Below are 25,499 nucleotides of genomic sequence, written 5' to 3' on the forward strand. Positions count from 1 at the left end.
CCCCAGAGTTGGCCATGACTGGACCTAATGGTCAGGGGTCTCTTTACCTTTACCTAGGGTAGAGAAACATTAATGATTAAAAAATAAAAATGAAATGGACTTTGTGTATATGTATCTAATGGGGTTTTTTTTTGGGGTAAAACAAAACTAGAAGCCAGTACTCCTATCTTAATAAAAGTGTTGTGAGTACCAGTGCAATATGGCAGTCCTGGACAATGAAAAGGGATTATGGTTCCTGAGATCAAGGAGCGGGATTTTATCTACGTTTGGATAGAGCTGTACGCCATTTTGAAACAAGGTCAAAGCTGTACTGATTTTTTGGCTTCTTAGAATTCCCAGGCAACACATGGTATGAGGCTACTAGAAGTAAACAATTGGGATATAAGCATGTTAGTCCCACATTTGATCTCTAAACTGAATCAACAACCTTGACCAGATACAGTGAGTTAAAGTGGGGTTTTCTTATTCATCTTGCAATGAACATATTTACAATTGTGTAGAAGTACACCATCCATACAGAAAAGTGGGTGTGGTATTTTAATAGTACTGTATCTAAATTTATGAAAGTATTGTTTTGTTATTCCTTGGAGACCTGGACACGGGAAGCACAGTGCAAGTTGTTACACAAATGGCTATTGGTTAATGGTGATCTTTAACATTGTTTAGGTGCAACAGATGCGCTACAAAGACTCCCGCATCAAGCTAATGAATGAAATTCTAAATGGCATAAAGGTTCTCAAGCTCTATGCTTGGGAACCATCCTTTGCAGAAAAAGTTCTGGAGATAAGGAAGAATGAACTGCAGGTTTTGAAGAAATCAGCCTACCTAAATTCTTTGTCAACATTTGCATGGATCAGTGCACCGTTTCTGGTAAGCTTTGTTTGTGTACCTTATCTTTTGTCAGAGGAACTGTCTGCACGTTGGCAGGACCGTCCTTGTAACTTAACCAGGGAAAACATGGAAAGTCTGTGGAAAGTCCAGTTGCTGAGTTATTGTTCATGCAATGCAAGAAATGGGCATGGCTTGACTTCTTCTCAGGATGTGGCTGCTGGGAGAGGGGCCGAAGCCCTGTAAAAAGATGCAGTACTACAGCAGAGGAAAGATGACTGAGCTTGAGTTCTCCGTAAGTCAAAGACGGGGAACCTGTGGCCTCCCAGAGCTTGATGGACATCTATTCCCATCAACCCCAGCCAGTTGAGGATGCTGGATGTTGCAGTCCCAACATCTGGAGGGGGGGCGTGTCACAGGTTTTCCATCCTTACTCTAAGCATGGCAATTTTTACTGCTACACATAATAATGAAATTATAATTCTCTTCCTGGAAAGCATAATAAAGAGAGAAGATTGGTTTGATCTGGACTTTCCTGGGCTGTCTACTTACTTGCTAAATGAAAAATACTAAGCCTGTAGTAGGTTATCCTTCACATTGCCAAATTCTGAAACTACTTTTAAACTACTTTTTAAAAAAATAGTATTGGTGGTCAAAGTTCCATCTAGTCTGGCACTCTGTCTTCAACTAGGTCTAGTCAGTTATGCCTGGGAAGCTCATAATGGGGAAAAAAACAATCCTGTGCCTGTTCATTGTCCCCAGTATCAGAAGTATACTATCTCCTGTGAACATGAAAGCTGCATTTGGCCAGCAGCCATTATGTTCTATAGATGTGTATAATCCTTTAAAACAGGGATAGGGAACCTATAGCCCTGCAGGTGTTGCTGAAATACAACTCCCATCATCCATGTTAATCACCCATGCTGAGTGGTGGAAGTTAAGAGTAAAAAGAAAGAAAGTAAAACCTGGCCACAGTTATCTACCCCTGCTTTTAAAAAATCATTTTAGCTAGTAACCATCCCCAGTATTTTGTGGCAGTGAATTCCATAACTTGAGTAAGTGTATGAAGAAATACATTTCCCTGCCTTATCTTGTAGCTGTTGCCAGTCAGTTTCAAAGAGCGACCCTGAATTCTAGTGCTATAAAATGCTGTTTCACTGTTGTTAGGATAGATGGAATGGACTGGGTGATACAGAACCTATTAGTATTTTTGCTAACAAATCAAATATGTCACATTTCCACCCTCCTAAGAGATTATCTTACCCCCAGTATTTAGATAGGACTAGATTATCAACTAACTAGGCAATATAAGATCTCTTATGAAGGCAGCGTACTTCTTTGAGCTTCATTGTGTGTTCTGACAGAATTTAAACTGACAAGATATTTTTTTTAATTAAAAAAAATGAGAAAAGGTCACAGTTAATAAAAAAAAAGGAACTAAGTTCAGCATTCTATAACAGTGAACAATTAATTTTATCAAGATTTCCAGCTATTATCTGGGAATAATATTTATTTTCCAGCATCTCCGCCAAAATCAATTACATTCCCAGGTTAAAATGCTTGACTTTTATATCCTGACTGAGTTCCCTTTCTTTGACCCTCAAGCCCCCTTCCTGTTAACCTAACCATGAAGTGCTTTAAATTCTGTTCACTCCCAAAGATATTCATCTTCACCCATTTACATCATAAGCAGAAAATATTAACAATACTATCTTTAGTAGCTAATCAGATAGCCTTCCTCCAAACTCTTTATCTAAAGCATATGTTATCATTTCCTAAGTTTAAAGTGTAGTTTCGACACTAACAGAAAGAATGCTCAGCTAAAAACAGAGAGAAAAGGTCAGAGACTGAATCGAGCTTAAGAGGAGAATAAATCCATCCCATCTTTTTTGTGTTTTAACCTTCTACTGCAATATGTAGTCAAACAATAATAAGGCAGGCTTTTTGTACATCACAAGTCTTACAAGGTTCAGAAAAGCACAAGATGCCACAATTAGAATGATTAAACAAGAGTGCAAAAGAACTCGAAATGATTTAATTTGATCTTGCTAGTTTGCAGTTTTGTCTATTAAAAGGGAATGCACTGAATGCCTACATGATTAAGAATAATGGAGGATGAAGAATGTCATATAGTAGAAATCTGCCAACTCTTCTTGCCAAAAGTGTTAAATTAAATAATAAATAGATAGGATCCATTTCTGTAATGGAAGTCCGGGGGTTTTTATTGTAATTTTTATCTTTATTGTAAAAGATACAGTACTGGATATTGAAATGGATTGTGTTATTAGGATAATTATATTTTGTATGGTATGCCCCACCATTTGCTTGGATCACTGAATGACTTGCTTACGTAAAGGCAATTGCCATGAAGTTTTGGAATGGAATATTGTAGAAAAGGGCATGGCTGGCTGGAACTCTGAACAGGACTCAGCTTTGTTCCTATCCTGTCTCATAATTTTAAATTGTTTTTTTCCCTATACCTCTGCAATCTCATAGATACCCTCCTTGAGACAGGACAACCAAAACTTTGCACAGGATTCTTTGATTGAATCATATCATGGCATGATGATAGTTTGGGCGGGGGGGGGCTCACCTCTCCTAAATATTGCCTATATCTGTGAAATGAGTTTACTACTGTGCCTACATGGCAGGAAAGGGCAAGTTAAAAGAGCTCAACATGCTCTACTGTGCAGCTGAGATTCTGGTTTAAGCAAGCAGACTATATTCTGAAACATTAATTTTGAGTTCGGGATGTCTAGGAATGGCCTTTATGACACAGTGGACTTTCTACAACAAGCAGTAACTATCCTGCCTCACCTTGTTTACACCAGCTTTCCTCATTCTTTAAGGTAACACTGTTCAGTGTGGAGTTGAGGTACACTAGAATATCTGTGAGAAAGGGTAGCTATTTCATGTAGTTCTCCTTGTAGCAGAATGCTCTGCAAGATTAATTTTCCAACTTTACTAGGAGAAAGGAGAACAGGGAAATCTTCTGCCCCCATGCTCTGCATATCAGATCCACAGTGGTCAGGGGGACCAATTCAGTGTTGTTATAGAATACTGAGTTGCTGCTGCTATTATGAAACACCTTCTGGAGGCTGAATTCCTTGTACTCCTTTGTATTATATTTGCATTTTTGTGGCGTGGTGCCATGCTTTCTTGTTCCATAGCATATTAGCATATCAAATAATCCAACCAATTGTTCCTTCATCCCATACAGATTGTTCCTTTCAGATCTTATATTTCCAGGAAGACTACATTTGATTCCCTTAAAAAAAATCAAGCCGACAGGTGTTGTTTATTCAATTTATTTTTCTGGCTTCCAGGTTGCCTTGACCACCTTTGCCGTTTACGTCACCGTAAATGAAAACAACATCCTTGATGCAGAAAAAGCCTTTGTGTCTCTCTCCCTCTTTAATCTCCTCAGGTTCCCACTCAATATGCTCCCCCAGGTCATTAGCAACATCGCACAGGTAAGAATGCAGCCAGTCCTTTATTTAAACAAAAAGCAAAGGCTATACCAAATGTAAACATAACTTAAGGAGTGGGTGTCTGAACCAAGCCAGACGTGATCATGACCAACCTGTTGGTTTAAATCCAGTGCCCCACCCCAGTCATGTAGGGGCCACCTCCAAACCAGACTATAGTAGCACACTGTACATAGGGCTGATGCAGATTAACAGCCCATGTGTACCATTTGCACCAGCAAAACAATTTGAGCGGCAGATAAATAACCTCCCGAATTAATGCACAGTTCTTCCCTTAGGACTGCAATAACGAAAATTCTTTTCTTTTCTTTTTTTCCCTTTTCGTTTGTTTGTTCTGCTAGACGAGCGTTTCACTGAAGAGGATTCAGCACTTCTTGTCAAATGATGAACTTGATCCAGGCTGTGTTGAAACCAAGTTAATTACTCCAGGTAATAATACACTGGAGTCATTTCATTTGTATGGTGGAGCTGGATAGTGGAGGAGGAAGAAATGGTAGGAGTCTCATATTTGGTTAATGCAGCCCCACAGTTGTAGCCTGTGTGTGTTTCTAACATCAAGGCAGCAAGTCGGAGCTTCTCGGACTTATGCCTCCTCCTGTGAAGCACCCTCCCAGGTGGCCCTCTGTTGGCCTCTCCATTTGAGAAAGCCTCTCCATTTGCAGGAAAAGAGGGGAAGGAAGTGTTGAGCCGTCCTTGAGCTGCTAAGAATTAGGCTGCACAAAGCACTTGGGTATAATCTCTAGAGAACGGCCAGGCCTGGCTAGGGGAGATAAACAAGTGTGCATTTCAGTAATTGCTACTGGATAAATATTTAAGCTGTGGTTGCTGGATGTCTCTTATTTTAAAAGTTTCCCCTCTTATTCCATAAACACAACAGCTGCATAGAGGATTATGGATGTTACTGCAGAGTCCCATCAGTCCGTAGCATTCCACATCTACCAGCTCTCCAAAGTGGTGGTGGTGTTTTTTTTAAAAAAGAAGAAGTTTGAAATGTTGATCCGGCACTGACCTCAACCGCATGACTTGTGGTCGGGCACGTGACAGAGTACTGCTTGAGCAACAAAAAAGAAGAAAACTTTTGTGTTCCCCATAGCTCATCAACAAATGCATCTCACCAGTCCTTTACCCCACCACTTCCTTCTCATTAAAGAGGCCCAGTTTGAGATTTCTGCTGCCCACTCCCCCTAGCTACTGTGAAATCCGATGCGCGTGCTCAGATGTCCCACTGAATTTAATTAGGTATAGGACTGCAGCATTAGATTATGTCTTCTTTTCTTAAATACAGGGTATGCTGTTACTGTAAGAGATGGAACATTCAGCTGGGCAAAGGATCTTGAGCCAGCTCTGAAAGAGTAAGCAAGCTTTACTCACTTGTACATATTTGAATTTCCTTACTGCTTATACCTTGAAGCCAGCTCCCTCGGCCTGTAAAGCAAGATGAGCACCGCAACCCCAGAGTCGTCTACAACTGGACTTAACTGTCAGGAGTCCTTTACTTTTTTAAAAAACAGTTCCATAAATTTGCCAAATATGGGGCAAGAGCATACATCAGTATTCAGTATTCAAAGGTATAATTAAACACATGGTCACCTAGAATTAATGGGACATGTAAGTGTGCAGCTTTGACTGGATTGTGTCCATGCTTGTTTCTACTTTTTGCTTTTTGTTTGCTTTATCCACTGAAATTTTGCATTTTCAAAATGTAAATATGGTTGCCCCATATTCCTTGCTCCTGTCCAGTAATAACACTAATAACACTAATGTGCAGAATATATGCAGACCTGGCAAAGAAAAAACAAACTTGGTGGGGTTGCCATAGTTCAAGAAGCGAAAATCAGAACACAAGCAAATTGTTGAGCAAAAAAGAGAGATTTTTCGGTTGTGTTGCCGAAAATCCAGGACAAACCGCCGCTTTTCGGAAATTCCCCCTGGACGTCACTGAAATCCTGGTATTGTCTGGGAAAATCCGGATGTGTGGCAACCCTAAACATGGGGAAAGCACTGAAGATATAGAGTTACTTGTGAAGCAACCTGCTGCATTAAAAAAATTCTCTGCCAAATGTATCTGGCAGTGTCTCTGCCAGCATTACATGCAGCTGCCAAGACAGTTACTATCTTAATCTAGGCACAAATTACAGGCAGCCTATATGCTTAAGGCATCTGGGAACCTACGGGTGGAGGAGGGACACATGACTGCCTTTCAGATGCCAAGTCAGCATGAGTAGACTTTTTCAGCACTTCTTAGTGCCTTGAAATTGTCTTGTGAAAAGCTTTGGTATTTGTCCAAGTCATGACTCATCAAATCTAGTGCGCACACAGAAAACTTATGAAATGTGGTGACTTGCAACAGGAACATGTGTAAGTAAGTAAGTAAATAAATCATGGCTCTGTTTTAGTGCACCACTGCAAAAGTAAAATCTCATTCAGCTGAACACATACAAAAAGGGACATATGACCCAAAGGTCAGCTGGGAAATGGTAGGGAGCTCTTTGCAACTCACTACAAATTGAATCTAATTGTGTCTCTTTATTTTTTTACGTTGGCTATGAGACTCCTATGTGTTGTCATGACATCTTTCAGGCTTCCCGCTTCTGAAGGCATTAACTCTCCAGTCATTCTTTCCCTGACCACATGACCAAATCTGGGGAAAGCTGATTAAACAGAATCTCTGGTGGAATGCTGTGTTGAATTCCTGCCAAGAAGAGTACATACCTTGTGCTTAAACACAGCACGTAAAGAAAGACAGACATGTTTTTTACTTTATGATGGAAATTCCAGAGAGCAACTATCTTAAGTCTAGTGCAATAAAACCAGCTCAAAAGATCTGATAACATCAGTTATGACCTACAAAAGCTTATGTCACAATATTTTTAAGATGCCACAGGATTCTGCTTGGCTTTATTATCTTTACATTAACTAGTTCCATTTTTTTTTTTTTTTTGTCAGCAAATTAGTCCATCCTCAGTTTTACCTTCTTTTACTCCGTACAGCATCAATTGGTTGGTCCCTAGTGGTTCTTTGGTGGCTGTTGTTGGACATGTTGGCTGTGGGAAGTCATCCTTGGTGTCTGCCCTTCTTGGAGACATGGAAAAGCTCCATGGGAACGTGGCCGTGAAGGTTGGTTCACAGTACAGCATTGTATCAATTTTGAGCATTTGGAAAATATTTGTGGCTTGCAAACTGATCTGCTTTATGTATGTTTTTGATATCTCCTTTTAGGGTTCAGTCGCTTACGTTCCCCAGCTAGCCTGGATCCAGAATGCCACCTTGAAAGATAACATCTTGTTTGGCCATCTTCATAATGAGAAGAAGTACCAAACTGTTTTAGAGGCATGTGCCTTGAAGCAAGATCTCGAGATGCTTCCAGGGGGAGATCAGACTGAGATAGGCGAGAAGGTACATTTACAGCAAATGTAGGTGGTGATGGTTGCCCAAGCTGGTAGAGGACACAAGTCATTCCTCACTAAGTATCTTCACAACCTTCCAGATGCGGTCAAGCTGACTGGCTTGACTGACCTCAGTGCTAAGCCTGCCTTCTCCAGCCAGAACCTTGCAACGAATCACCAGGTTCACTGGACTTTCAGAACACCATTGGCCTATAATTATGGACTAATACCGTGTTGGCCTGAATATAAGCCGTGACCTTACAAAAATTGGCTTTTACGATATCGCTGCTGAAACAGACATATGGTAAAACAGAGAAAAAAAATTTTTTATTGCCGATTTGCAAGCTTGAGACTATTTAACCCACTTGTGGGTCCTCTCTGGTACCCGTAGGATTTTCTTCTACATTTGCCATTTAGGGCTGTGAGTGCCTGCGGAAAGGTGTTGGTGCTGACCTTTAAAGCCCTAAACGGCCTCGGTCCAGTATACCTGAAGGAGCGTCTCCACCCCCATCATTCTGCCTGGACACTGAGGTCCAGTGCCAAGGGCCTTCTGGCGGTTCCCTCACTGCAAGAAGCCAAGTTACAGGGAACCAGGCAGAAGGCCTTCTTGGTAGTGGCACCCACCCTGTGGAATGCCCTCTCACCAGATGTCAAAGAGAAAAACAACTACCAGACTTTTAGAAGACATCTGAAGGCAGCCCTGTTTAGGGAAGCTTTTAATGTTTGGTGCACTATTGTATTTTAATATTCTGTTGGAAGCCACCTAGAGTGGCTGCAGAAAGCCAGCCAGATGGGCAAGGTATAAATAATAAATTATTATTATTGTAGCAATTGAATAGTGATTTGCTATTTTAGCTATTGTAACTTTCTGGGTATTGTCTTTTTTTATCTTTTTCCCTTGAATTTTAAAGGTGTGGCTTATTAGTGGGTGCGGCTTATATTCGGGCCAATACTGTAGATCTGAATGGAATGTCCACAAAAGGACCTATCATATTCTGACCTTTTTGATTTCCACTGAATCATATAAAAGCAGTGTTCTCTAAACAACTTGATATAGCTGAAATCTCCCAAGATAACCATCATCAGATGTGTTAACCATCTTCAGGAACACTGTCATTGTCACTTGAACCCCAATACAATGCGTCTCTCGCACAACGGCTAGGAGTACCACCCCCCTTCAGTTAACTGCAAGAAAACTGTCACAAGCAACATTTTTACATTTAAATTTCTCCACCGTTTCTTCACAGGGACTGTCTCTAATATTTTTACTTTAGATCAACATCCACTGATTTATAACAAACAGCCCAATGTTTGAGCTATTGACCATACAGATATTGTAGTTGTTTTTTTTCACCCTGCTTCTGCTGAAGCTGATAGCAGTGTTGAATTTAAAAGCTACGGTGTGCTTTTTCTCTTTTCCCCATCTCACAGGGCATCAATCTCTCAGGTGGCCAGCGGCAACGAGTGAGCCTTGCCCGTGCTGTTTTCAGCGAGGCTGATGTTTATTTGCTAGACGACCCCCTTTCAGCTGTGGATTCCCATGTGGCCAAACACATATTTGACAAAGTTATTGGACCAGAAGGAATGCTTAAAGGAAAAGTGAGCTAACAAACATCTAAAATTATCCATGTCTGCAGTCACTTCAGCATAGTACTGTACAAGAACATGGTGACACATGTAGAATTGTGTGAAACTTTTCTTTTCTTTGGGTAAAGGAAGGGAAGAGGCAGAGTTTCTAGTCCCCCTAAAATTATTAAAAGTAGAAATGATTGAAACTATGTAAGCCATGATCTCAAAACATGTTTAGTGTGGAAGTTGACCTCCTTTGCCACCCAAAAAGCCCACTTCCTCATTCTCAGTCATATGTTGCTATATAGCAGCAGCTTTGCACTAATGTGCAGCTAGAAAAGCAATCCTATTTTGTTCAGGCTTAGATGACTTCTAACTGGTTTCATTCTTACACGACTGTTTGCAGTAATCGCAAATTGCAGCTTCTTGACAAACCGCCTGTTTTAATTCTTACCTTGCAAAAACAAAAGCAGGATGAGTATCGCCTGACCATTGTCTTGTTTCCCTTTTCAGACTCGAATTCTGGTGACCCACAGCATCAATTTTTTGCCACAGGTGGACCACATTGTTGTACTTGTAGATGGCAAAGTCTCTGAAATGGGGTCCTACCAAGAGCTTTTGCAACAAAACCAGGCTTTTGCAGAGTTCCTCCGCAATTTTGCACCTGATGAAGACATAGAAGAAGATGAGCCTACAAGTAAGGATTCCCACCTCCCTGCCACAAATTTATCCTCAGACTGTTAGTTACATCATGCCAGATTGAAATGCTAGGAGCAGTTTGGAACTGTGTTTAAATCTTTTTTTAAAGAAAAAGCATACAAAATGATGAGCACTATCCCATATATGTATAAATGTAGCCCTTAAAAAAAACTTGGGGGGGACACAAAGATGCCTACTATTCAAGAACATTGGGGTCCCCCCCATTTTTGTAGAGAATTGAAACTGAGTGAACCTGGTCTAGTCTGTGCCATCACTCTGTTTACTACTAGGGGAAAAGGCTGTGATTAAGTATTAGGATTGGAAGTAGGTAGCTGTATGTTGGTAGGTTGGTTTTTCCTTGAGGTGAGGCTTTTCTTTACCTTCTTCCCCCACCTCCTCATTACACTTGTATAATTATAATGCCATGGAATCATCAGTCAATCCTATTTCTTTCCAGAAATGGTTGCATGTATACTTGTTATAATTCACAAGGTTCACAATGCTGTATCATGAGACCCTATTAGCCCCATTCCTTGTCTCAAAGCTGGCATCCCAGGCCTGATTATTCAGATATTGCCTAGAAACCCAAACACACTGAAGCCCTCTTAAATTTCCCTAAAGAGTTGAACTTCCTTCTTGATTTTCAGTCCTTTTTGTGGCTTGGGAAGCTGTACACTCAGCAAAACCTTTCTAAAAGATTGGCTCAGCAAAAAGCCAAAATAAGCTAAAGATTTCCTATCCCATTGCATTAGTGGAAGATGAGGAGGTCCTGCTTGCTGAAGACACACTCAGCAACCACATAGATCTGGCAGACAATGAACCAGTGACAAACGAAGTCCGTAAGCAATTCCTAAGGTAAACCCTGAACCTCTCTTTAAAGGCGTTACTACAGAAATTGAGCGAACTTGCCTGTTCTGTCATTCAGCTGCATAATTACCATAATTCTTATTTTTCTCCTCCACCCCACCCATTTTAATATATAAAACATAGAGAGCTCAGTGTAATATCTTCAGATGGGGAATGCCCTGGTAAAATGTCAATGAAAAGAAGAGTGTGTGAAAAAAAGCCACCTGAGACAACTCAACCCAAGAAAAGTCCTAACAAACTCATTGAGGCAGAAACTGCTGAAACTGGCACGGTAAGAAAGGTTTGCTTAAACAATAAGGACACTTTACTTCTTCAAAGATGTTTCCTAATTTATTAAAAAGTACCTAGCATAGGAGGGACGCAGGTGGCGCTGTGGGTTAAACCACAGGGCCTAGGACTTGCCGATCAGAAGGTCGGCAGTTCGAATCCCCGCGACGGGGTGAGTTCCCATTGCTTGGTCCCTGCTCCTGCCAACCTAGCAGTTCGAAAGCACATCAAAGCGCAAGTAGATAAATAGGTACCGCTCCAGTGGGAAGGTAAACGGCGTTTCCATGCGCTGCTCTGGTTCGCCAGAAGCGGCTTAGTCAAGCTGGCCACATGACCCGGAAGTTGTATGCCAGCTCCCTCGGCCAATAAAGCGAGATGAGTGCCACAACCCCAGAGTCGGTCATGACTGGACCTAATGGTCAGGGGTCCCTTTACCTTTACATTTACCTAGCATAGGAGCAGACAAATTCAGGAAACTCAGCTGCATAATTTGTGGCAGTGGAGAGCTTCTGAGTGGGTAGCCTTGCCCATCAGTTAGATTTGAAGGTTGGCTGCAGTTTACTGAAAGGGCTTTCCCAATAATATATTGAAACACCGCTTAACACTTTCTCATTGCTCTTTGACACGCAGCACATATATATTTTCCCCATTACATGGGAGTCTTCTTTATTTAGATTCATTGTATGAATCCTCCCTGGCTATATATTGCTTCTATTTCTATAACAGTTCTATGTTTCCCATATGATACCTCTACTCTGGACATCCTTCTGTTGCAGCCACATTTTCTGCTTTCAGGAATGCCTGCATAATGTGATTTCATGTTGGTGATTCCTAGTTCACTCTGTGCACAAATTCTGACTCTGGCAAGTGGCTAGTTTTTCTGTGAAATTAAAGGCATTGGTTTTTATAAACTAAACAAACTCTAATTTGTCTCAAACTGCAGGTCAAGCTGACTGTTTTCTGGCAATACATGAAGGCTGTTGGCCCCCTAGTTTCTTTATTTATATGTTTCCTGTACTGCTGTCAAAATGCTTCTGCAGTCGGGGCCAACGTGTGGCTCAGTGACTGGACCAATGAACCGGTAATAAATGGCACTCAGCGCAACGTGGGCAAGCGAGTTGGAGTCTATGCTGCCCTGGGTCTCTTGCAAGGTTAAGTGTGTTATTTGCTACTGCTCCTATAGATTTAAATCCACCTTGCTAGCGGAGCTAGAGGAAATGGTGTGTGGTATGGAATTTACTGGTGGTTCTTAAACAGTGGTCTAGGACAAAGGTCTGATGGCATTCTCAGGTAAATGGATTGAAAGGAACAGAGGAAAACAGTGAAGAGCCAGAAGTTTAATTGTATCATTCTGTCTGGCAAGCTTAAATTTTTTGAAACAACACGAAGTCGAATTCTACCCTAGGAACAAATATTCCTATATCATAAATAGGGATGTCTACATTGCTCCTTAAGGGACGCGGGTGGCACTGTGGGATAAACCACAGAGCCTAGGACTTGCTGATCAGAAGGTTGACGGTTTGAATCCCCGCTACGGGATGAGCTCCTGTTGCTCGGTCCCTGCTCCTGCCAACCTAGCAGTTCAAAAGCATGTCAAAGTGCAAGTAGATAAATAGGTGCCGCTACAGCAGGAAGGTAAATGGCTGTGCGCTGCTCTGGTTCACCAGAAGCAGCTTAGTCATGCTGGCCACATGATCCGGAAGCTGTACACCGGCTCCCTCGGCCAATAAAGCGAGATGAGCGCCGCAACCCCAGAGTCGGCCACGAATGGACCTAATGGTCAGGGGTCCCTTTACCTTTAGCTTTACCTTACATTGCTCCTTGGTTTATTTATTTAGTTGTAAATTGTATATCCTGCCCTTTATTAAACAAAATTGATCAAAAGTCATATCATATAAAATTACAATCAAACCAACCAGAAAATATTTGCAGAATTTAAAAATCACAGTCTAATCTCTCTATATGCAGCCTCCTGCCATCCGTCACTTGATGCTCAAGGTGATGCTGTCGATTCATATAGCCTGCTAGAGGAGTTGCAAAGCTATGATGAGAACAGGGCCACATACAATTGGTACACTCAAGTCTTCTGCTTATTTCTCCCTTTTGCAAACAGGGGTTTTTGTGCTGATCTCCTCTTTTACTCTGGCAATGGGTGGCATCAGAGCGGCTCGTACTCTGCACTCCGGATTGCTGGAGAACAAACTCCACACCCCACAGTCTTTCTATGACACAACTCCAATTGGCCGAATCATCAACCGCTTCTCAAAAGACATCTACGTGATCGATGAAGTGATACCGCCAACTATCTTGATGTTCCTAGGAACCTTCTTTGTTTCTGTGTCAACGATGATTGTGATCATAGCAAGCACCCCACTCTTTGCTGTGGTTATAATACCTCTGGCAATCCTATACTTCTTTGCCCAGGTAATTGGGATAAGTACCTTTTCTGGCTTCATTGCTTGTTTTCTTTATTTTTTTAACAGAATGTTAGGTGGCTGGCATAATCTTTCTATTGTTTAGTATTTCAAGCCCCAAATGTGCATCCCTTAATATGTGTGTGAATATTGGATGCAATTACTTTGAATACAGAAGCTGCAGTTCCAAAGTAGGATTGTCTGAAGTCACTTACATTCTGCAAAATAGCTTTTTGCAACATTTAGTTGTTGTTAGGCACAGCAAGAAGGGAGTAGCAGACATAGAACATAGACATAGAATTGATGGAGGCATTCCCCCCCCCCCCCCCCGTTTTAGATAGCCATCCCTCTATCAAAGGGGTATTGCTTTTGGAGACAGCTTTTAACTAGACATAGTTTAGCAAACACTGACCCATAATACCAGTGCAGGTGCACCCATGGGCACTGCTTTGGCAACCCATGGCTTCTTCTATGATAGGTAGATAACTTATTTCTCTCTAGATGTCGTTGGACTTGAAAACCCAACAGCGCCAGCCAGCATGGCTAGTGGTCAATATGGGAGTTGCAGCCCAGCAACATCTGGAGGGCCACACATTCCCTCCCCCCCCCCCCCCGTTATCTCCAAGGTCGTTGCTCTGTTGACCAAGCAGAAAACCATGTATCTTTTATGATACCAGGCCTGCAAATCCCAAGGCTTCATACTCCCCTTCAGCTTAGAGGCTTCCAAAGTGGTGGACAAAATATTTATACAAAAGAAAAATACAGTAAGAGCACAATAAATACAAGCAACCAATCAAAATCGGTATAAAATAGCAAAATAACCAAGTGTCCACCTACCACACTGGGTATATTTATGAGTTGAATTCATACTCTTAAAAAAGCTCAGCTGTTTAGAATGTGGTGCTGATAATTCCAGGATTGCAGGTTCGGTCCCTGTATGAGAAATAATAGACGGAGGTCTATATTTTCTTTTCCAATTTTTGCCACAATGCATGTCTTGGGACCGTATCGAAAGCTGACTTTAGATCGATAAAAGTGACATATAATTATTGCTTCAAATTATGGATGTATTTACATAGCAGAAAGTTCATCACAAAGCACTGGTCCAATGTGGATTTTCCTTTTTGGAAACCTGCCTGGACTTCAGATATCACCTTATTTGTATCTGCCCATTCTTCCAGTCTCCCAAGAAGGAGCCTGGCATATAGTTTAGAGGCTACATCTAACAAACTAACGGGTCTATAATTGGCAGGGTTTTTAGAATGTGGTGCTGATGATTCCAGGGTTGCAGGTTCGGTCCCCATATGGGACAGCTGCATATTCTTCCATTGCAGGGAACTGGACTAGTTTATCCTCAGGGTCCCTTTCAACTCTACAGTTCTATCATTCTGCAGCATTCCGCCTCTCACGTAGTAGCCAGCTTAGTTCACATCCCCTCTTCCCTGTGTAGCTCCAGTCTCCAATCTAGGAGCAAGTCAATCCACAAACAATCACCCCAGAGGCAGTGCCCTCACCTTCCATCATACCCTGAAGGAGCAATTCAAAGCATGTGGAAACTTTCCCCTAGAAAGAGTTACAGTTGTGGAAAAGTCCTTAACCTTGGGCAGAAGATTTGGCCAGCTAGACCCACCCATGAAGAACCCATCTAGAACTCACCATACCACATTCCCTTTTGTATCTAACAGTAGCCTTTGGGCCAAAGTACCCGCAGGCCTTAAATCTCAGCCTCTGAAGTTCCCAATTCAAGCCCCAGAATCTGTGATAGCATGTTGCTGGGAACAAACACAAAACACACACTACTTCTTCTTTGGCGATCACTCGTAGCCAAGTAAGACTGCCTTCCATGAACACGGTCTTAACAGTGCGTCCGTAAGTGACACACACACAGGCCACGAGGCTGTCAGTCGAATGTGAATATTTCTATTTGATTAACAGCTTCCCTTTTAAGCAATCACTTAACAATTGAAATGGTAGAGCATTCTCTTTGAGTAAATTTTAATGACAGTTTCTCTAAGCATAAATTACACAGACCAGCTACTCTAAAGCCCATTTTAAAAGCACTACCCGAAAGAGGAAATGCATTGTGTGGGAGCTCAGATTAAAAATAACGATGATGACAATGATGATAAAAATCTGCATTTACCAAATGAATAGATCAATTGCACCAGTTAATCAAGAAATGTTTTCAAGCCCTTAGGAAACATTAGGAAGCAGCAATAGGAACATCATAACTGCACAGCAGGACCTCCCTTTGCTCTTTTTGTTGGCAAGCTTGCCTTTCTTCCAGGGTAGGATAGTTCTTTAAGTCATCCTGTAACAGTGGCAATCATCTGCATTACAATATCAAAAACTCAGCTCAGTGGGCTGGCTGGTAGACATGGCAGTAAATTGAGGATTGGGTGCGTTCTCAGAGTTGCAGCATAGAGGCCTGCTTAAGCAATCATTGAGGGATAGTGCTTTTCTTCAGACTGTTCCACTTCAGGAGCCAGTGTGGTGTAGTGGTTAAGAGCGGTTGTCTCGTAATCTGGTGAACCGGGTCCGCGTCTCCGCTCCTCCACATGCAGCCCCTGAGTGACCTTGGGCTAGTCACACTTCTCTGAAGTCTCTCAGCCCCACTCACCTCACAGAGTGTTTGTTGTGGGGGAGGAAGGGAAGGAGATTGTAAGCCACTTTGAGACTCCTTCGGGTAGTGATAAAGTGGGATATCAAATCCAAACTCTTCTCCTCTTCTACTCCTTCTTCAGGCTGCAAGTGTGGGGGCTACATATTTCAGTGCTTCTCCATAAAATAAATTCCATGTGCACAAAGATGCCCACATGTCTCAGAAGAAGACTGTCCTCCCTGACATTGTGTTTTTCTGTGCACAGGGAGTTTTTGTGGTGGAGCAAGCATTATTTGTGAACTAAAGTGAGATAGTCTAGGAAAAGCTTTACCATGTGATTCTGGTGTCTAATCAATTGTCTCTAGGTTTAGTGTTGGAAATAGGAAATGCTTCCCCTTCCTGGGTGTTTCTCACTCTTACGTCGCACAGACATGGCACAGTGTATTAATAGTTCAGCTCAAATATCTAAAAGGTTTCACATTTCTTTGTTTTGTTTTGTTACCTGTCTGCCTTTGAACCGAACGACGGCAGCGGTTCTACGTAGCTACCTCTCGCCAATTGAAGCGGCTGGAATCCGTCAGCAGGTCTCCCATATATTCTCACTTTTCGGAAACCGTCACAGGAGCAAGCGTCATCCGAGCTTATAGAAGAGGAAAGGCTTTTGTTCGCCTCAATGACATGAAGGTGAATGACAACCAGAGAAGTTACTATCCTGGAATTGTGTCCAACAGGTAAAATCAATCTTTGAATAATAAAAAAAAGTTAATGGAAATAATTCGAGTGATTGAACTAGAGAAACAGCTTCCTCGTTCCGTCTGTTTCTGATGTTCAGGCTGTGCATGCCCTTAATTATGTAGCCAAAACAGCACCACCCAACACAAGAGGGAGGCATCAGCAGAAGTTTGCAGAAGTACATAAAAGCTTTTTAAAATCCTAAAGGAGCTGGAACTCCCAAAATAGCCAGGGAGGGCTTAGAGTATTGAGTGACCACAGAATGCTGGCTGACTGATGCTGGGGAAGAAACGGAGGGGTAATGGAATGGAGTATCTTGAAGGGTAGCACTCCATACTGAAGCATTTTGTTGCAGATCCCACTTGTTTTCACATGTTGCATTTTGAGTTCTGTACTATTTACTACTTTGTGTTTTCTCGTTTAATAGGTGGCTGGGAATTAGAGTTGAATTTGTAGGAAACTGCGTCGTATTTTTTGCAGCCCTTTTTGCTGTGTTAGGTAAAAACAGCCTGAGCCCTGGCCTGGTTGGACTTTCCGTGTCCTATGCATTGCAGGTGTGTAGAATGTGTCTCAGGAGAGAGCTCATCTGAACAGCGGAACTGAAATATCATTATAGTGTGACCTTTTCATTAGGCATTTGGGCTTTAATTGCACAATTCTGCGGCATTTCTACCCTTCAGGCGAATAAGGGCTCAGGGTGTGGGTGTGTGGAAGACTGGTTGAAAGAAAATTGGGAGAAATGGGAAGAAAATAAAGAACAAACCGAGGAATAAAAGGAAATGCTTTTGGAAGATTGCTTCTAAGATTGTCAGCTTACATGTCTGTGGGATTTTGCCCTCCATATTAAAAAGCCCAATCACAGAGTTAATCAGATTCTGTGCAGAGTGAAAACAATGCATTAGCTGTGCGTTTGAATGCAAGCAGTATTTATTCTGGTTGAGGAAAAGAATATCACTCTCCCTCCTGGCAGGGTGCCAGCTGGTTGGGAATGGCTCCCACAGTTGGTTCTGCTCATGTGCACATATATGCCCCTATATTTATTTTAACAGTTTCTACACTGCCTGCCAATGCAAAATGTCAAGGGCTGTTTATAATAGCTAATAAAAACACAATAAAACTACAATGAACTACAGATTGATTAAAAAAAAAAACCACCACACCATTCACAGCAAGGCAATCAAAATATCTTCAGAGGTTAGGAAAACCAGAAGTTTTTGCCTGGTGCCTAAAAGATAGTGGTACAGGTACCATTGTGTGAGCCTCTGGGGAGGGTGGGGAGAGCTCACAAGCAAGGCGCCACAGCCAAAAAGGTCCTGCCCCATGCAGCTCCAGAGAGGAGGGGGCCAAATGAAATTGCAGCTCTCGCAGCGTGAAGGCAGCCTTCAGGAAGCTTACGATGGCAGTGTTGTGCTTCTTGTTCTTGGTAACTGAGGAGAAACTACACCAAGGTTTTAACACTATATTCTGCTAAATTTCCCACAGCAGGGCATTTAGTTAAGGATAGCATATTATGGTAGCCATCAGTTTAGGCAATCTACAAGGGATTTAAGCACCCTTTCAATAAGGTGTGAGGTCATCAGCTTTACTAAGGGTGGGTTAGATTCGATATGGCTATGAAAATCCTGAAGCAAAACAGTGGGCTTCACTTTAAAAAGTGCACTGCCGTACCTCAATCAGAAGTAACAATCTTTGATGGAGAAATTGCTTTGTGAAATTCTTGGTCCTATACCATTACATCTGGTCAGATCAGAAGATTTGAGCTTTGCCTCTCAGCTTTAAAAGCTATGAATGCTGATTTTGTAGAAAGGAGAGGCATATTGATTGAATCTCTATCCCAAGTAACAGTGGGATCACACATTAAAATTGGCAAAGCAATGAATTCTACCACGGTGCATTTATATTCAGTGGAATAGAAGAAATAGCGATACCTTTGATAGTTTATAATAAGCCCTCAAAGGTTTCAGGGAAATTGAAGGTACTGTGTGCACGCTCATTTCCTTGTAGGGATTTGCAATAAAATTAGATGCTGGAATATTAGGCTTACCCAAATGGTGATGTTGTAAGAATGTGAAGCTGCAGTATTTCCTTTTTCTTATTGGTGGGGAAGCAGCTGAAGAAAGGTGATGTCTTCTGAGACATTAAAGAGAGCAATACAGGCAATGGACCATTTTGCGTGGAGGGTGGGTGGGATGGGGGGTTTCATTCCCAGCCCCCATGCATATCATCTGAGCGCACATAAGTGCACCCTGCCCCGTTCCTCCCCCATTATGCCCCTGTTCTGCCTTCTTCCGGGTCCAAAAGGGGAGCAATACAAATGGAGATGATATCAGAACTTCCTAATTTCTCAAAGCTTCACCTGTTATGGTTTGTGTTCAGCTCAGCGTAATGTCAGCTGAATTTCAACCCTGCATTTCAAGGATGGTCTGTAGCAGGAGAGGCCAGTCTGGTGCCTTCCAGTTGCTGTTGGACTGCAACTCCCATCATCCCTTACTCTTGGCATCACCGGCTGGGGCTGAGAGGGAGTCCAGTTGAACACCAATGGGCACTACCTTTGCTCTGTGGGTAAACACACACACACACACTATATGATGGTTAATATATTTATTTATTTGTGACAGTACTTTTCTCAAACAGGTAACATGTTGTTGTTTCTTAGGTGACAATGTCTCTGAACTGGATGGTAAGGATGACATCAGACTTAGAAAGCAACATTGTAGCCGTAGAAAGAGTTAAGGAATATTCTGAAACTGAAACTGAGGTGAGTTCCTAATAGTCTGAATGAGAAGTGTTCTTTCTGGAAACAGTGTGTGTGCGCTGTAATTCTTTCTCTATTGTGTGCTGTAATTCTTTCTCTCCTCTAGGCTCCCTGGATAATTGAAGACAAAAGACCACCAGAAGACTGGCCCACTCGGGGCGAAGTGGAGTTTGCAAACTATTCTGTAAGGTACAGGAAAGGCTTGGACTTGGTGCTGAAAGACCTCAGCCTCAATGTGAAAGGTGGAGAAAAGGTACAATCACAGTTGCCATGGATAGAATCAAATTATATGTGCAGTAACCTGAATTTGCAAACTTTATTTTCGGTTCATTCAATGCATCTATTGGTACATACTGTAGCAAACTGCCTGGTACCGGGTCAGTTCATCAAGCTCAATACAGTGGTACCTTGGGTTACATACGCTTCAGGTTACATACGCTTCAGGTTACAGACTCCGCTAACCCAGAAATAGTGCTAAAGTGGTGCTTCAGGTTAAGAACAGCTTCAGGTTAAGAACAGACCTCCAGAACAAATTAAACACTTAACCCGAGGTACCACTGTATTGCTAACACAGATTGGTAGGGGGGCTCTAGCATTTTGGTCAGGAGCCTTTCCCAGCCTTACCCAGAAATGCCAGAGACTGAATTTGGGACCTTCTGCGTCCAAAGCAGTGTGTGTTCTACCATTTAGCTTTCACCCCATCTCCACTGTAAGAAGGCACTGAGTGTTGCTTGGAGAAGCAGCAACTTCTGAATTGCATCTTCCTCAACTGACAGCTTCCTGTCCCCAGAATCCCATCTGCTCTGTGATTTCCACTTCTGTTTCCACCTCCAGCAACAACTTTCATTGTCAATGTTCAAATATGCCATCATCCTTTCATCTATAACAAATTAACTGGCCCTACGCCAACCAGTGGGGAAATGAAACAGAGCCACCTAGATACAAGGTGGAGCCTCTATATACTTGCAGGGCTCCCCAGCTATGCAGAAGAACATCACTTTGCAAAAAAGAAAGAAAAACAAAGATTGCAAATGAACAAAGCCCCTCCTATAGGAACAGAAAATGTGGCACACTTTAAATTAGAAACCATAGATAAGGTGAACTCTAGTGCATGAAAGCTTATGCCAAAATAAATGCATTGGTCTTTAAGGAGACAAAAGACTGTTGTTTTCACATTCAGCAAGCAGTAATTGTTTGAAATAGAAAAGAAATTGTAGAAGCTTAAGCAATGAAAAATGTGTGTGCAGAAATAGAAAATGTATAAGGCTACATTAAAGAAAAAGACCGGCTAGGTCAGTAACAGAAAGAAAGAAGAACATTAAAACTTTAAAAGTATTGGTTACAAGGGAAACTATAGGTATAGAAAGGAGAATTTCCTGGATGCCAAGATCCAGGTTTGGGGCAAGTGCTTTTTGGTGAGAGAACCCCAGCAGAAATATGCAGCAAAGTAAAGCATGGAATATAGGCTGTTAGACCTTGTGAGTTCTAAAACTTCCAAACCTGTTCCCATAGCATAGAAAAAGACTTAGATTTGGTAAGTTAAGAATGGTTTACTTACAAAAGCTCCAAATGTCAGATTCATGAGCATTCCCATACAGCATTCAGAAAAAGTTGCACAGGCAGTAAAAGTTGTTATTGGTATGGGAACTCAAGAGTGGCTTGTAAGAGCCATGAGGTCTGAGCTGGTTGCTGCATGTTGAGCTTCTCAGGTAGACTGAAGGGGGGAAAATCTTGATTACCTAGGGCCTCCCAAGGTGGCAGGACAGGTCTAAACCCCGTCCAGCATTATTTGGGCTTAAGCATGTTGGTTAAATGAAGCTGATTATCCTACAAAAAGAATATTCATGTATCCTACCTCCCAAAAAAGGTGGCGACCAAAAGCAGCGGGAAGTGGGAATTCAGGCACTAATATTAGGCCAATACAAAATTAGCTTATTTGAAAATATATTGCTAAACAAAAAATGCCTATAACAGTGTAGAAGGTTTGCACAGTGTAGTAAAGAGAAAGTGTGTGGCTAGAGGACCAAGAGTGAAGAAAGAGCTGTGAGGAGAGGGGGACCCTTTTCCCTTTTGTGGCATATGAACTATTCTGGCTACCTTGCCCAGAGTGCTTCACTCTTAAGAAAAGGCCCTTTCTCAGGGAGGAGGAAGAGAGCCCTGCAGAGTTCTTTAATAGGCAGAGGCCTAACTATCCTCTTGACTGATAAGCATACTTCTTCACAGAAATCCCTAGAACAGATTCAGTTGTATAACAGTGCATTTTCTTTTGATTCTCTTCTATTCAATTCAATTTTAAAAAATTCACCTAGATCAGGATAGTGGTAATTTTTGTTTTGTTTTTTAAGTGAAACGGTGTATCATAAGATAACTAAACACGTCCTGGTATTTAACTGAACCTAATTTTTCAAACACGTGAATTAGGTTGGGATTGTTGGAAGAACTGGGGCTGGCAAATCGTCTATGACCCTCTGCCTCTTCAGGATCCTAGAAGCTGTGGAGGGGGAAATCAAAATTGATGGGTTAAGAATCTCAGACCTTGGCCTTCATGACTTACGATCCAAGCTGACTATAATTCCTCAGGTAAGCTGACCTATGCCCTGAGAGATACACTAAATGTAACTTAATATGGCAAACAAACCAGGCTTGTTATGTTTTTGTAAAGTGAGACGGCTGCAAGGTAGGTCAGGCTGTGTATCTAGGGCTAGCAGTTACACGATTTGCTTTATAATAGTTGCTTTTGTGCCCCGGGACAGGAATAAACAGGGAACCCAAGAGGAAGGATTTGAATGAGCTGTAAAAATGGAACAACATTATAGCAATTCCTGCTAAGGTCTATTTTCAACTCAAGCAAGCTTTCTCTTGCTCTCTAAGTTTCATAGGCATACACATCCCTCAGAAAATGAAGAGATTTCATATTTTCACAGCTGTAGCCGAATACTCTTAGTTTTATTTCCTTAGTCTGATAGTTCCTGTTCTGAAATCTTATAGTGGGCAACACAGCTATATCTTTCAGTATACTCCATCCCTGGTAAGTACCGGTAGGTGGTTTTTTTGTATCACTGGCCCAGATTTAGCACCAATGGTGCTATATTCTCATCTTCATGTATTGTGAGGGATTGGGTGTAGCCTTGCTTCTGGAAAATAGACTTTCGTTCTTTATTATTTTTGTCCTTTTCCTACACTCCTTTAAATGGTTGGGGAGAACTTCAAAGAAAGTTGTAATTCCGTGACAGAATTTTATCCCATCAAAATGGCACTGGTCATGACACTCATCAGAATAACATCATGGAGGCCATAAAGCAGCTTCTTACGGCACACTAGTGTAGGGGTGGGGGATTGGATCCCCACCCATCCCTTGGGCCATCAATCACCTGATGTGACAGTGACATCAGGGGACCCATTTGTCCTTTGCACATGCACTTTGATTTCAAACTAATTAGGCAAAGACACAGTGCCATGCAAGCACTGACTTCAGCTGTTGGTCACTGCTTGCAAAGCCATGTGCCTTGGTAAACATGGTCAATCAGTTAATCAGCAGTGCCTGCAAGCCACTTTTGGGCAGGAAGCAAGTCTTTACCTGCCCCACACCCAACATCATATATGGCGTCAGGTGTAGAGCAGGGGCATGGCTTGGCTGAAATAGCCTTGTAGGCCCAATGGGGAGGTCTTGCAGGCCTAATTAGGCCCATGGGCCAGAGGCTCCCAACCACTGCACTAGTGCAAGCAACCACAAGTAATTCACTTCTTAAGATGGAAGCCTATGTTATAAGGAGCATGACTGCCACTGAAAATTGCAGCTTCATGTTGAATTCCATCCTCCCCTTCTTAATATGTAATACAACTTATTTTGTGTCCTGGTGTCATTTTACTATGGCCACGTTTGCACATCATGCTAAACCATAGTTTACAGTGAAAGAGCCAAATGTGCTGCAGTGAGCCCCTGGCTTTCACACTTCTCTCTGCCCACTGTGCAACTGGGAAGAGGAGTCTGGAAGCTTCCGCTTCCACTTCTGCTTAACTCTGGTTTATTGTTTTGTCCAAATGGACAAACCAGTTACCCTTAACAATGGTTTGTTTTTTTAAAATTGGTTTGACATGCTTTAAACGAACTACAGTCGTACCTTGGATCCCGAATGCCTTGCAACTCAAATGTTTTGGCTCCCGAACACCACAAACCCAAAAGGCCATCGGGTTTAAGTCTTGCTTATATGACCACCTTGTGTCCATTCAACTGTAAAGCACTCACTGGGAGTCAAACCTGGTGCTGGATATATCATCACTGCCTAATGTAATGCAGACCACAGAAATGATTTCTTGTTTTAACCACATTAGTGAGTTAGAATCTATTTAAAGCAATAGGTAAAGGTAAAGGGACGCCTGACAGTTAGGTCCAGTCGTGGCTGACTCTGGGGTTGCGGCGCTCATCTCGCTTTATTGGCCGAGGGAGCCAGCGTACAGCTTCTGGGTCATGTGGCCAGCATGACTAGCCGCTTCTGGCAAACCAGAGCAGTACACGGAAACGCCGTTTACCTTCCTGCCAGAGCGGTACCTATTTATCTACTTGCACTTTGACGTGCTTTCGAACTGCTAGGTTGGCAGGAGCTGGGACAAGGTTGTTGTTTTTATCTGTATGCTGATGGAATTGTATTAATTTTGTTAAGGACCCTGTTCTCTTTTCTGGAACACTCCGACTGAATTTGGATCCATTTGATAGATATTCCGAGGAGGAAATATGGAAAGCTCTTGAACTGTCCAATTTGAAGAGGTTTGTCAGCAGCCAGCCAGCTATGCTGGATTACGAATGCTCGGAAGGAGGAGAAAACCTTAGGTAACTGAAATCGGTTCAAGAAATTGATACCACTAGAAACCTACAGCAAAATGGTTTTCTACCGTTCTAGTAGCCTTTCATTTCATTATGAAGACCTTCCCTTAGGAAGGTTTTTTGTTAAATCTTTAAAGCTTGTTAGAAGTTGTTTTAAGTGTTTGGCTGGTTGCTCTTTCTTTATGTTATTTTAATCTCTGTCGCTCTTATGCTTTTGCAGTTTTTGTTAGTATTTGATGGTTTTAATTTATTGTTGCTAACCTCTTTTAGGAAAGGCGGAATAAAGAAATGAAATAAAAGTTTAATCTTCTTTTTCCAGTGTTGGCCAAAGGCAGCTTGTTTGCTTAGCAAGAGCTCTTCTCCGCAAAACCAAAATCCTGGTTCTGGATGAAGCTACCGCAGCAATCGACCTTGAGACGGATGATCTCATTCAGATGACAATACGAACACAGTTTGAAGACTGTACTGTGCTGACAATAGCACATAGGCTGAATACAATTATGGATTATACCAGGTAACTATGAAGGACAAGAGCATAGCTATGATCTTTATGGCATCCTAAAAATAATCTGTATGACTATTCCTGACTTGCATTTGCCCATCTTAAACCAAGGAAACAGGTGAACCTAATATAGAGCCTGCAATTAATCCCACTATCAGATCAATAAAAAAGGCTTAAAAGCCTTTCAGCCTTTTTTGGGAACATATCTTTAAAGACCAATTGGCTCTTTTATACTGGATCAGTTAATTCATATCCACTGCCAGCCTTACAGATTAATTTGTGGCATCCAGTAGGAACATGAAACCCAGGATGTATTGGTACCCACTTCTTTTCCTAGGGCAGATATGATATGGTTGTCCCAAGCCCTAGGTCATTGATGTAGCCTGCTGTTGTTAGACATTGGTCATGCTACCTGGCACTGGCAATTGGAGTCCAACAGCATCTGGAGGGCCACAGGTTCCCTGCCCTGCCAGGTGGTCACTGGCTAGTGCTTCACTTCCTGGTCTATTCCGAGACCCTCCCTAAGGAGGGACTTGGTTTCTTGTGATGCTCCAGGCAACGTCCATAG

General features: G+C 42.1%; 1 protein-coding gene across 3 annotated transcripts in view; it reads left to right on the plus strand.

Moving 5' to 3' along the window:
• ABCC3 (ATP binding cassette subfamily C member 3) overlaps nt 1–25,499 on the plus strand; it is a 69,689-nt gene that overhangs the window by 42,800 nt on the left and 1,390 nt on the right. For all 3 annotated transcript variants that reach the window (XM_083429996.1, XM_083429997.1, XM_083429995.1), the window contains 19 exons: nt 667–870; nt 4,155–4,301; nt 4,658–4,745; nt 5,602–5,668; nt 7,307–7,433; nt 7,536–7,712; nt 9,134–9,301; nt 9,785–9,968; nt 10,723–10,825; nt 10,961–11,108; nt 12,048–12,255; nt 13,218–13,528; nt 16,652–16,851; nt 17,280–17,406; nt 19,509–19,610; nt 19,714–19,860; nt 22,029–22,187; nt 24,269–24,435; nt 24,749–24,943. In XM_083429996.1, the coding sequence (XP_083286122.1) occupies nt 667–870; nt 4,155–4,301; nt 4,658–4,745; nt 5,602–5,668; nt 7,307–7,433; nt 7,536–7,712; nt 9,134–9,301; nt 9,785–9,968; nt 10,723–10,825; nt 10,961–11,108; nt 12,048–12,255; nt 13,218–13,528; nt 16,652–16,851; nt 17,280–17,406; nt 19,509–19,610; nt 19,714–19,860; nt 22,029–22,187; nt 24,269–24,435; nt 24,749–24,943 (3,029 nt within the window). The remainder of the gene's footprint in view (nt 1–666; nt 871–4,154; nt 4,302–4,657; nt 4,746–5,601; nt 5,669–7,306; nt 7,434–7,535; nt 7,713–9,133; nt 9,302–9,784; nt 9,969–10,722; nt 10,826–10,960; nt 11,109–12,047; nt 12,256–13,217; nt 13,529–16,651; nt 16,852–17,279; nt 17,407–19,508; nt 19,611–19,713; nt 19,861–22,028; nt 22,188–24,268; nt 24,436–24,748; nt 24,944–25,499) is intronic.

This window comes from Podarcis tiliguerta (assembly GCF_965153285.1).
Source record: "Podarcis tiliguerta genome assembly, chromosome: 2".
NCBI lineage: Eukaryota > Metazoa > Chordata > Lepidosauria > Squamata > Lacertidae > Podarcis > Podarcis tiliguerta.